The 13,680-nt window shown below is 51.0% G+C and overlaps 1 protein-coding gene across 3 annotated transcripts in view; it reads right to left on the reverse strand.

Moving 5' to 3' along the window:
• Positions 1-13,680, reverse strand: part of ATP6V1C2 (ATPase H+ transporting V1 subunit C2) — a 61,690-nt gene that overhangs the window by 18,324 nt on the left and 29,686 nt on the right. For 2 of the 3 annotated variants that reach the window (XM_056123550.1, XM_056123534.1), the window contains exon 3: positions 6,935-7,020. In XM_056123550.1, the coding sequence (XP_055979525.1) occupies positions 6,935-7,020 (86 nt within the window). Of the gene's footprint in view, positions 1-5,372; positions 5,403-6,934; positions 7,021-13,680 lie in introns of all 3 variants that reach the window. The other variant, XM_056123542.1, reaches the window with a different exon arrangement.

A 13,680-nucleotide genomic window follows, 5' to 3' on the forward strand; every position in this document is an offset into this window, starting at 1 on the left:
GTGGAATCCAGTCAGTAACAGCTCTAGTCCAGTGGTCGTCTTTAAATCTCATTACGTGACCAGCCCATCTGATTTTCGACACCTTGGCAAATGAGACAGCGTCCCTGATCCTTGATCGTCGACAGATGTCAGAACTCCGGATTCGTTCTCTCATTTGAGTGAAACGTGATATTCCAAGCATAGCTCTTTCTATTCTTCTTTGGGAGACCTGAATAGCGTTCTCATCTTGTTTGCGTAGGGCCCAGGTCTCTGAGGCATATGTTAATGCAGGAAGAACAGTGGAATCAAAGAGATGTGCCCGGAGCCGGAGGTTCTTCGTCCTCTTAGCTATTTCTTCGACGTTCTTGAAGGCGTTCCAAGCCGCTCTCTTCCTCCTGCGCAGCTCGGGTGCCAGGTCATTGGTCATGTTGACCTCTCGACCTAGGTACACATAGCTGTTGCATTCGGAGATGGTCGTTCCATTGAGAGCAAATGGGGCGTCAGGAACGAGGCTGTTTCTCATAAACATTGTCTTCGTAAGATTCAGCTGTAGTCCTACCTTTCCACACTCACGGTCAAAGTCAGCCAGCATTTGTGCCACTTGGCTGATGTTTGGTGTTATTAAAACAATGTCATCAGCAAAGCGGAGGTGGTGTAGTTGCCAACCATCTATCTTCACTCCCATTCCTTCCCATTCCAGTCGTCGCATGATGTTCTCGAGGGTGGCACTGAAGAGTTTCAGTGAGATGGTATCACCCTGCCGAACCCCTCTCTTGACATCAACGATCACTTCTTTGTAGAATGGTGAGATCCTGGTAGTGAATCCACAATACAGCTCACGGAGAATCTTGATGTATTGGGCTTGAATGCCCTGATTGGCTAGGGCTTCAATGACCGCTTCCGTCTCAACAGAATCAAAGGCCTTCTTTAAATCAATGAACGTTAAACAGAGCGGCATCTTGAACTCCCAAGAAACCTCAATGAGTTTGGTTATTGTGTGGATATGGTTGATGGTGCTGAATCCTTTGCGGAACCTAGCTTGCTCGCATGGTTGTCCTTCATCTAGTGTTCTGCCAATCCTATTTAGGATGACTCGAGTGAACAACTTGTAGATGACAGACAATAGGCAGATAGGGCGATAGTTGCCAATGTCATGGATGTCTCCCTTCTTGAACAGTAGTACGGTCCTGCTGGTTTTCCCCTGGGACGGAACCTGCATTCAGACAGGTAGCGAGTGAAGAGCCGAGCCAGTGTATTGATGAGTACTGATGGCAGGTTCTTCAGGTGTTCAGGTCTGACCTTGTCTGTGCCAGGTGCTGTTTGTTTCTTTACCGACGAAATGGCGTGTCGGATTTCGGAAGGGAGAACGTTGGGAACGACATATCCATCCTGTGGAATTTGGTATGTCGGCAAGTGGACATGGCTATCGAAGAGATTTGAGTAGAAGTCATGGATAATCTTCTCCATTGCCGTTCTGGAGGATGTGATGGATCCATCAGGACGTCGGAGGGCAGTCATCTTGGTCTTGTAGTTGGCGAAGGACAGGCGGGCGTAACAGAATACTTTTCCCAGCTTCTGTCGCATCTACCAGTACTTCTGCTCTTCTCTCTTTGAGGTCTTCCTTGATCACATCCGAGCTAACGTCCGAGCTCGCAAAGCAGTGCAGAGATGCAATCAAGGAAGACCTTCCATAAATATTCTTTTTTAAAAAAAAAACAATATGACATGCAGGGGCAGAGAGCTAGTCCAAGGAATTAAGGCACTTGCCTTGTATGAAGTTGGCCCCTGTTCAACTCCCAGCACCACATACAGTCCTCTGAGCCCCAGTAGGGGTCACCATTCCATAGGGTCCCCCGAGTACTGATAGGAGTGATTCCTGAGTGCAGAGCCAGAGCTAAGAACAGCCTGAGCACTGCTGGGTGTGGCCCAAACCCCTATAGGTAGCTAGATAGGTGGGTATAAAATAGGCAGATAAATGTAGGTAAACAGATGCTCGCTGACAGCAGAGTGATGACAGTGATACAGCCGACCACAGAGGAGAGCCTGTTTCCACGTATTCAGTGCTCACACAGCGGAACACCTGAATCCATGGCCAGGAGGCAATGGCCATCTGGAAGCCAGGAGGCGAGACCTCCCTGGGCTCCCAGCTCGAGCGTGCCCTCATCTCTGGTGCCCGGAACTTTGTGAGGTCAGTGGCCATTCCTGAGTCTTCCCAGCACGCCTTATGCAGCAGCCCAGACAGACCTGGGCAAGAACAAGGTACATGTGGGGATTCTGGTATTGCCGCACTGAGTTAGGGAAATGACTTCGAAGGAGGATCTAAGCCCAGGAGGAGCTAAAGGCACATCCGGATGAAGGCAGGGGTGAGTCAATGAGGAGAGGCACCAGCGGCACCAATGGGCACAGCACCACTTCCTGAACCCTTGGCTGACACTGTTATACGTCCCATGCAAGTTGCAGGCTCCCAGCTAGGGGCCAGCACCATCCACAAGCCCGGGCTTGACTCCCTCCAAATCAAAAGGTGCTGGACACAGCTCGCGAGTCGGGGCAATCTCATCTTGAGAAGAAAAACAGGCCTGCGTTGTCTCCTGCAGCCAGAGACCAGGAACCAGCGGGGTCAGACTGATGGCTTTAGGGTGGTGACAAAGTGCACGAAGGGATCTAGCCAGACGATGGCAAGCTTGCTCATCTTCTGCCATCACCAGAGGGATCTGCGTCCTTCCCTGTGCCCAGCCCGGCAGAGAGACAAAGAACAAACAAAAGCAAAGGTGCCAGCAGAGAGCTGAATACGGGGACCAAGCACATATGAGCTGAGAAGAAACGTGACTCTCAGGGGCTGGAGCGATAGTACAATGGGTAGGGCGTTTGCATGCGGCCGACCCTGGTTCGATGCGGCCGACCCGGGTTCGATTCCCAGCATCCTATTATATGGTCCCCCGAGCCCTGCTAGGAGTAATTCCTGAGTGCAGAGTCAGGAGTAACCCCTGAGCATCGCTGGGTGTGACCCAAAAAGAAAAGAGAGAGAGAGAGAGAGAGAGAGAGAGAGAAAGAAAGAAATCGTGACTCCCAGAGGCCAGCAGCCCCACTCACCCCGGGCAGCATAGGGCATGTCTGGGTCTGGCTGTCCAGTGGCTGGCACTGCCCTCCCCACCACATGCCCTGGACTTCTCAGCGAGCCTCACAGGAGAGCCAATAAGAACGTGGTGGGCCCCACAGAGACAGACTAGGGAGCACACTTGGCAGGCAGCTGACCCGGGGTAGATCCCAGCCTGACTGCCTTGGCCTCTGGGTACAGGACCCGCAGGAGGACCGAATTTGGGGAGTCCTGATTAAGTCACCGGGACCGATGGGCAGGAAGGCCTCAAGCTGAAGAAACACAGCGACTCAGGAATGGAGGATGTCACCCTCCTGGAGAGGAGTCTCTCAGAGCTGGCACCACTGGAGCGGGAAGTCACATGGTGGGATTGTTCTGTATGGAGAAAACAGCTTTCTACCTCCTCCTGCTCCTGAAGGCCCTCCAGGCTACGAGCTGCGAGAAGGCACTGAGTGATCCATCTAACAAATATTGGAGGGGGGGGACTGGAGTGATAGCACAACGGGGAGGGCGTTTGCCTTGCATGTGGCCGGCCTGGGTTCGATTTTCCGCATTCCTTATGGTCCCCCGAGCACCATCAGGAGTAATTCCTGAGTGTATGAGCCAAGAGTAACCCCTGTGCATCACCAGGTGTGACCCAAAAAGTATATAGATAGATAGATAGATAGATAGATAGATAGATAGAGATATAGATATCAATGTCACTGTCCTCCTGTTGTTCATCGATTTGCTCAAGCGGGCCCAGTAATGTCTCCATTGTGACAACTGTTACTGTGTTTGGCATATCGAATACATCACAGGTAGCTTGCCAGGCTTTGCCATGCAGGCGAGATACTCTCGGTAGCTTGCCGGGCTCTCCGAAAGGGGCTGAAAAATTGAGCTCGTGTCGGCCATGTGGCCGCTTGCAAGGCAAATGCCCTACCTGCTGCTCTAAGGCTGAATATATATGAATATATATATGTATATGTATATGTATATATATATATATATATATATTATCAGTCTTAGGGCCAAAGAGATAGTATGAGAGCTAAGGCTTTGCATGTGGTTGACCCTGGCTCCATCCCTGGCACCATATATGTGCTCCTGAGCACTGCCAAAGGGGCACTCCTGAACACAGAGCCGGGGACACACAGAGCACTGCTGGGTGTGACTCCACATTCCCCAAACAACAATGATGATTTTTATCTGCTTTTACAAATATTCTCAGGGTAAAATACTGCATTTTAGCAAATCTGGTCTGTGAAGATCTGTCATGGGGAGGGGCTAGCAAGCAGGTGGCCCCAGTTGGACCCCCGGCCTCGATCCCACGGGCCAAGTCCCAGGCTGGCGGCACCTATGTTGACTGCAGCCCCCACACCAACATGCAGCCACAGCTACCCCAACCTCCACTGCAGGGAGCAGGGCACCGGCGACCCCTCTGAGGAGGTGCCTGCCTGAACCCAGCCAGTGTGAGCCGAGCCCAACGCCCAGGGCTGCTCCTAACACCAAAACCAGCCAAGTCCGGCCTGGGACCAAGGTGTCCCCTGAGGCTAGAGGAAGGAAGGTCTCTGTAGGAAGAAGCCAGCCAGGGCACAGAAAGCACAGCCTGGTGGCTCCAAGTCCACAGACAAGCCCCAGAGAGCAGGTCGGGGACACTGGGGACAGCTGGCCAGCCTGGGAGCCCAAAGGCAACAGAAGCTGAAATCCAGAGGCAGAGAATCCCCTGGACCCAGACACACAGGACTTCTGGGGGAGCGGGAGTCATGGAGACAGGGAGGGGAGAGGGGAGGGGAGAGGGGGAGAACTGGGAGGCGGGAGAAAAGAGGAGAGAAGATGATGAGAGGGAGAGGAGAGGAGGGAAGGGGAGCTGATGGGAAGGAGAGGAGAGGAGAGGAGAGGAGAGGAGAGGAGAGGAGAGGAGAGGAGAGGAGAGGAGAGGAGAGGAGAGGAGAGGAGAGGAGAGGGGAGGGGAGGGGTGGGGAGAGGGTAGGGGAGAGGAGAGGAGGGGAGAGGGGAGGGGAGGGGAGGGGAGGGGAGGGGAGAGGAGAAGGGGAGAGGAGAGGAGAGGCGGAGTGAAGAGAGGGATGGAGGGAGGGGCCGGTTACCGGGACAGGAGGCAGTGTGGGAGGCGCGGGCACACGGTCGCTCTCTGCATCATACGGGCATGGTGACCACGCTATGAGGGGCTACTTGAAAAATCCGTCGTAACCTGGTCACTGTACCCCCACGACCAGATTGAGGGCCACGGCCGGGGGCATGCGGGGACCACACCAAGCACACACACACACACACACACAGCACACTGCACGCAACCTACTCTTTAAACATTTCATCTTTTCCTTTAAACCTGCAACACAATAGCGGGGTGTTATTAAACGGGATTAGCACACTCAGCCAGATTCCCACTGGGAGGTGAGACGGGCAAGCAAAGGCAACCGCCTCTGCCTCTGGCCGGTCAGGGAGTGATAAGTCACAGAGTCTAATAGGAAAGGAAGATACGCTCTCACTTTCAGTAACTGCAGAGAGACACGGGTTGAATACTCGGGCCGATATTTATTTATTTATTTTGATGTAGGAGTACTGCTGTTTATTCAGCCACTCGTTTAGCTGATTGAATTGGGCAAGAACTCCACCTTGCTTTTTTTTTTTTCATTTTTTATAATTTTATTTATGAATCACTGTGAAAGCAGTTTCAAAGCTTTCGGGTCTAAGTCTTGGTCATACAATGAAACACCCGTACCTTCAACAGTGCCCATTCTCCACCACCAAAAATCCCAGTATACCCCCATTCCACACCTTCCCCCGACCTGTGGGGCATATGATTTCTACATTACTCTCTCTCTACTCTGATCACATTCAATATTTTGACACCAGACCCACCGTTATTGAGATTTTACCCCAACACTCAGATCTGCTGAAAAGGCAACAGTAGACAATTTGTTTTCTATTGCTGGTTATGAATAACATATGATGTCACGTGGCTGCATGGCTGCAGTAGTGGCCGCGGGATTTTGAAATTCCGAAATTTTAACACTTAAATCTGGAGGGATTTCTGCCCAAACCTGCTGGGTTTTGATATTTGTTCCCGAGTCTCTGAGATCATCGCCATTAAGCAGCTTTATCAGGAGCCAGAAAAGCTGTTCATGGGTGGCGACTCAGGGTCCCATTGGGACGGGGAGGAAAGGGCCGGCTCCACCGCCATCCCGTGAGGCCCCACGCTGGCCGATATTTAAACACCTCATCTGAATATAAAGTACCTTTTGGAAGTTTACTTTTCTGGCATACTTGAAGTGTACTCAATTGTGTGTACACAAATGTACACACGTCGCTAGGCTTTGCCGCTTCACCCTACCAACACAGGGAAGACAGAAATCCAAAGTGAACCACTACAAAGCGCTTTGGGCCTCATCTGTCAACTTCCGGGGCACCTTCAGATTAAAGGCTGGCGATCTTCCTTGGCATATAGATCGCTTGGCAGGCTGGGTGGGTGGGCATGGGGGGGCACAGGTAGGCTTTTCCCACTGACATGGAGTGGAGATGAGAGAGAGAGAGACAGAGAGGGTGAGAGGGCCAAGCAGTAGACTCTGGCTGAGATGAGACCCTCCCTCCTCCTTTGAACCCCACTTTTCACTCAGTATTTCACCAAGGAATTAGCTACAGCGGGAGCCAGGTCAGATGCTTGGAAAATCCAACAGTAGAGCTAAGGGCTCATCACGAGGCCAGTGTGCAGGCCAGGGGCACTGCAGAGCTGACCAGGGGCCGTCTTGGTCCCACACATTAACCCAACCCCTCTCCCCCATGGGGACCCTTATTCTCGAGTCATGCCACAGCCCAGAAGGGCCCAAGGGCTCCAATGGGAAGATGGCGGCAGTGACCTACCTCCATTGGCCAGCAGGTTCTCCTGCACCTTTCCTTTCGCGTCCTCCATCACGTCCACCACGCTCTGGGCCATTCTCTTTATGAGGCTTTGGGGAAAGAACAGAAGGTGGGTCAGAGGAGGGTGGGGGAGGGAAGGGCAGCAGGATCCCCCCGAGGGGCAAGCTGGCACTAGAGGTGAAGAGACTTCTAACATTCACCGTGTGGGAACCAGTATGTCCACTTCCGAGAAGGTGTGTTAAGGAAACGGGACAACAGAAAGTGTATTCTGAAGAAGAAGACGACGATCTCCATGGTCCCGTGGCTGACAGCGAGAAGCTGGAAACCACAGGAAGGTTCCACAATAAGGGATTGTTTCGAGATGGTCGAGTCAGCTGAGGGATGACCAGGCAGCCACTGAAAATAAGGCTTACAAGGAATTCCTAATGCCATGGAACAAGGCATGCATTATAATGTTATGGGGGCCGGGGGGTGGGGGGTGAGGAATCCCAGATGCAAAACTGTTGGGTCTGCAGCATCATGAAAATATTCTTCCTATACTATAAGCTAGTATTGCTGGTTTTTTTTTTTTTTTGCTTTTTGAGACAATAGCACAGCTGTAGGGCATTTGCCTTGCATGCGCCCAGCCTAGCCAAGCTGGGTTCGGTTTCTCCGCTCCTCTTGGAGAGCCTGGCAAGCTACTGAGAGTATCTGGCCCGCACGGCAGAGCCTGGCAAGCTACCTGTGACATATTCAATATGCCAAACACAGTAACAAGTCTCAGAATGGAGGCATTACTGGGCCCGCTCAAGCAAATTGATGAACAATGGGAGGATAATGCTACAGTGCTTTCTGGGTCACACCCGGTGATGCACAGGGGTTACTCCTGGCTCTGCACTCAGGAATTACTCCTGGGGGACTATATGGGATGCTGGGAATCGAACCCGAGTCTGCCATGTGCAAGGCAAATGCCCTCCTTGCTGTGCTATCGCTCCAGCCCCCAAGTGTTGCTTTTTTTTATAGTTACAGAATCAAAATGTCTCCAGAGGGAAGGCTTCAGAAATAATGAGAAAGAAAAGCACCAAGTCTGGGGTAGGAGGGCGCTGTTCACAGGGTCCCCACCAATCACTAAATAGACCCTTCAGGCCAAATTTATTTCAGTTATTTGGTGGTTCACCATATGATGCAGAACGTGGCCCATTTTGCAAGATTATTATGAACATGAACTTAACTAATCAGATTAAACTAATGACCTAATTGGCCCGGTAGGCAATGGGAAAACAGGCCAAACTGGGATCAAAGTTGAAAGGCTCTCCTGACCCAAATCTCTGCCTGGGGCCTGGGAGGGGACTGAGTCTGTGGGTCACTGAGCGGGAACTGTCCACTAGGGCATGAGCCCAGGGTCTGTGGGTGCAACGTAAGAATGTCTGGGGGAAAGACAGTATTGGCAACACCACCCCAATTGTGGGCGAGGGAACACACTGGCTTTCCACTGGTGTAGTCTGTATCCAAGACTCAAATCTGAAAATTACAATTAAAAAAATAAGAAGAAGAAGAATTGCCAGAGGTCCGAGGTAGGTGGGTGGGTGGGTGGGTGGGTGGGTGATGGCTCAAAGGGCTGGAGTGCATGCTTTACGTGCAAGAGTTCATCATCAGCACCAGCAGGTGAGACCCCTGAGCAAGCACCAGGTATAGGCCCCAAAACCAAACAAAATTAACTATCAGGGAGACAGCTCCAGTGTCTCTGACTGGAAGTAAAGTTTATTTTTAAAAAAATTTAAATTAATGAACCAACACATACACGGGGGGGGGGGGGGGGAGAGAGAGAGAGAGAGAGAGAGAACCAAAAGGACTCACACCTATGGGGAATGTACCTGGGTTAGGGTTTTCTCATGGTTTGCAGAATCTACCAAAGTTACCAAACATCTTACAATCATTATTTCAAGTCATCCTGCGGAAAATTCTAGAAAGGCTGGGTGCCTATCCCAATTCACAGGTGGAAAGACTGAGACCCAGAGAGCCCATTTGCCACTCCCCTTAGCCCCCCAGTCTGCCTGTGGACTCTGAAGCTCTTGCCCACTAGACTACGAGTCACCTTCACAGTTGCTGTGATGCAGGCTTACGCCAAAGATGTTGACGTTTCCTGAGCAGTTCTGCCTCTCACTCCTTACGATGTGGGCTCATGACCTAATCCACCTCACTGTGCTTCCTTGTCTGTACAATGGACATGACAGCCCTCATCTCACAGGACCACCTGCTGCCGTTAGTGCAGGGCCTCTAAAGGAGCAGAGCATGGGATCACGGTCACGGTCCTCCCGTTTGTTCATCGATTTGCTCGAGCGGGCCCAGTAACGTCTCCATCGTGAGACTTGTTGTTACTGTGTTTGGCATATCGGATACGCCACGGGTAGCTTGCCGGGCTTTGCCGTGCGGGCGAGATACTCTCCCAGATAGCTCTCCGAGAGGGGCGGAAGAATCGAACTCGGGTCGGCTGGGTCAGCCGCTTGCAAGGCAAATGCCCTACCCGCTGTGCTATCACTCCAGCCCAGAGCCTGGGATACTGCTCAGCAATCTCCCGATGACCACGAGTCACGCAGGTTCTTTGCCTTCTGGCTCCCAGGCAGCTCAGCAGAACACAGGCCAGGAGAGAGCAGGCTGGCTTCCTCCCACTTCGAGCAACCCCTGACTTCCTCCCCTCCCCCTTAGAACTGCACCTCATTCTCCAGCTCCCCCTATTCCCCTCCCCCACTCCCGATTATTCTCCTGTGTGACAGTGTCCTCTGCAGCCTGGGGGACCCTGGCTGATACCTGCACTCAAGGGCTGGTGCATTTCTTCAGCCAATCCCATCTGTTCGGCACCTGCATGACACACTGCTGTGGACAGAGATGCAGTGTACACACTGAAGATAAATGGCTGGGGGACAGGACGCACCTCCCCTGTGTGAGGCCCTGGGTCCCAGCCCTGCTCTCGGAGCTGCTGTCCCCTACGCCAGGGCAGCTTCTCTTGGCTTACAAGGAGGCGTGCGCGGCGTGGTAGCCAGCTCACAGCAGCAGCTCGGCGTGGCACCTGCTGTGAGCTCACTTCCTTCGAGATAGACACACAGGGAGTGCTCGCTCATCACGTGACCACATTTCCTTCACGAAGACATAAAAGAGGAGTTCACTCATCCCACCATTCACGATTCTTTGTACCTCTCAATTCCAGCCTCTAGAAAGAGTTTGGCGGCATGTAATGTCCACGGCAAGGCATGCAACTCACCCGTGAACAACTCAGAACTACATGGTCCAATGAAGCTGGGGGATGTACGTTGCATATCCCTGGGTCCAGGAATGTAACCCAGGGCAAGAACACATGACTTAGGCACCCTGAGTACTACCTGGTGTGATAAGGAGATCCCAGCACTGATGCAGAGACCCTCCTGCCCCCAAATACAATAAACTGAAAGGGCCTGGACTGAGCTATAGTGCAGAACCACAGTCATCGGATTGTGCAGTGAGAATCAGAATTATAGGTGGGAGTCTATAGGCTGCTGCCCTCTTTTCCTCCTCATTAAACTTTGCTTTAATATATCTCAAAATTCTATGATACATTTTGTGATCAGGCTGTTTCCATGAAAAAGTACTGAGCTGGGGCCCAAAGAGATGGCACGAGAGGTCGGGCACTTGCCGTGTGAGTCCCAACACCACATATGGTTCCTTGAGTGATGCCAGGGGTCACTCCCGAGCATCCTCCGGGATGGCCTGAATTCACCTTTCAAAACCAATACCAAAAAAAAAAAAAGTACTGATTTTTTTTTGTTTGTTTGCTTTGGTTGCAAGTCACAAACACAGTGCTCAGGGGTGATTCCTGGCTCTGTGCTCAGTAGACCAAATGCAGTGCCGGAACCAGGGCCAGCTGTTTGCCCTGTACTATCTTTCTGGCCTCAAAGTACTAATTTGATTTGATTGTTTTTAACTTTTTTTTTGTTTGTTTGGAGGTCACACCTGGCGATGCTCAGGTGTTACTCTTCACTCTTTGCTCAGAGATCACTCCTGGCAGATATTTGGAGATATGAGATGCTGGGGATCCAACCCGGGTCTTCTATGTGCAAGACAAGTGATCTGCCCACTGTACCATCTCTCCCACATTCAAAGTACTGAGTTTAAAAACTACTGACATGGTACAGAGATTAAGGCACTTGCCTTGCATACAGCTGGCCCCAGCTTGATCCCTGAACACTTCAAGCACAGAGCTGAGAGTAGTCCCAGAGCACTGCCAGGTATAGCCCAAATGATCAAACCCTCCTCACCCCCCCCCCCAAAAAAACCCAGACAAATAAAACTACTAACTTGGGCCAGAGACAGAGCTCAAAGGACCGAGGCCATACTCAGCGTGGTCCAGATTTGATCCCTACCAGCACCAAACCCAGGGCCCCAAGTGCTTCAGGACTGCTTCCAGAGCACAGATCCCCGAGCCCCTCCAGCTAGGTCCTCAAGCCCCCTCAAAAGAAATAATAAATATGAACATGTAAAAAATGAATCATCCCCCCCCCCTTCCTGTTCATCCCCAACGCTATGCCTGGTTTTCTCCTACTCCCAGGTCAGTCAAAATTCAAACCCAGGATTCCGTCTCCCCTGCGCACACGCCCCAGGCGTCCTCTGGGACCCTGGCCCGTCCACCATCCCTGAGCCCTTCCTGTTCATCCCCAATGCCGTGCCCGGTTTTCTCCTGCTCCCAGGTATTTAAATATAGTCCATCTCTGATAATTCCAGTAAATGGACCAAAAAGTTCTGCTTCAGCTGGTGTTTTCCTTTTTTCGACCTTAGATCACAATTCATTTTATCTTCATATGACTAACAGATTTTATTGTATGGTGAAAATTGATTATGAAACAATAAAAAGTATTTTATTAATAATAAAAAAATGAATCATAACTTGAAACTGTCACACACAGAAAATAAATACAGATGGTTGGGCCAAATGCCCTTTCCTTCTGATGGAGCGTGATGCCTGAAAAAAGTCACCAGTCTTTTCCACTCAAAGAGCAGATGAGACAGACTTCAGGGACTGTTCTGCTAGTGCTTCAGACAAAACTGCCAGGCATTGGGGATCATATTCATGGAACCTTTGGGGCTTTCTGGGCCAAACCTGACAGTGCCCACTGCCTTCTGGACCCCTGCCTCCCACTGACCACATAGCCTCTCATGCCACGAGCAGTGAGCTACAATGCTACATCCAGGGACTCCCCCATTCACAGGTCATGGGGAGCACTGTGCACATTAGCAAAGAGCCAGTTGGACCCTTTCATCCATCACACTGTGTGTGTGTGTGTGTGTGTGTGTGTGTGTGTGTGTGTGTTTGCATCACTGCATCACCATTCTCTATTATCAGACATTCAGGTTGCATCTGCTTTCTATTTTTTTTTGTGTGTGTGTGTGCCACATCCAGCAATGCCCAGGAGTTACTCCTGGCTCTTCACTCAGGGCTTACTCCTGGAGGTGCCCAGGGGACCATACGGGATGCCAGAGATGGAACCTGGGCTGGCTGCATGCAAGGCAAGTGCACTACCTGCTGTACTGTCTCCAGTCCCTGGATCTGCTTTCATAGGATGCTGCAGTGTTGAAACATTTTGCCCCTGGTACAAATGCATATCTAGAATGCTTTGCTGAAGTTAGTATGTATATGGATTAGGAGTCCCAAATCTCTCTCTCTCTCTCTCTCTCTCTCTCTCTCTCTCTCTCTCACACACACACACACACACACACACACACAAACACTCGGAGCAACTACTGAAATAAAGCATGTCAACATTTACTATGTTAATGAATAAAGCCACACTCACCACACTCACCGCCCAATACAGAATCAAAGCAATTCAGAGTCCAACAATGGGCACTTCTTCTCTACACCCTGAAAATATTCACATCAAGGATCTTTTAAGTCTGGGCTGGAGCAACAGTACAATGTACACGTGGCAGACCCGGGTTCGATCCCTGGCATTCCATATGGTCCCCTGAGGACTGTCAGGAATGATTCCTGAGTGCAGAGCCAAAAGTAATCCCTGAGCATTGCCAGATGTGGCCCAACCACCCGGCCCCATGCAAATTCCCCCTGGGAAAAAAAAAAAAACAAACTTTTTAATCTGCCCATCTGATAAGTACAGAAATGAGGTCTCATTGTTGCTCTGATTTTCATCGTGTGTGTGTGTGTGTGTGTGTGTGTGTGTGTGTGTGTGTGTGTAGTTTTGGGGGTCATACCTAGTAAGGCTCCGGGGGCTATTCCTGGCTCAGTGCTCAGGGAATGCCATGTGCCAGGGAATGAACCGTGGCTCCCACATACAAAATATGTGCCCCGCCCTCAGAGCTAACTCTCTGGCCCTTGATTTTCATCTAATTATAGCAAGCTTGGCAATCTCTCCAGAGGTTTACTGATTTGCCAAACGCCGTCCTCTGTGAAGAACCTGTTCCTATCCTTTGCCGGGCTTTCTACCAGACTTATTTTTTAAGAAAATAATTCGCAGACTCTTAGGTTAGGGACCCAGGTAGAGAGTGGAGCGGGTAAGGCACTTGCTTCGCATGCCACAGACCTGGTTCCAACCTCCAGCATTGCACCCTGGTCCCCAAAGAGCCACTAGGAGTGACCTCTAAAACACAGAGCCAGGAGTGAGACCTGAGCGTAACCTAGTAGGCCCACTCCCCATCCCACACCTCTCAAAAGACTTACTTCATTGTTTGAGGGACTAAATTCTTAAAAGAGTATCTGAGCTATGTAAACCATTAGAAAGATAACG

Source organism: Sorex fumeus, unplaced genomic scaffold, assembly GCF_029834395.1.
Source record: "Sorex fumeus unplaced genomic scaffold, SorFum_2.1 ptg000006l, whole genome shotgun sequence".
Classification (NCBI taxonomy): domain Eukaryota; kingdom Metazoa; phylum Chordata; class Mammalia; order Eulipotyphla; family Soricidae; genus Sorex; species Sorex fumeus.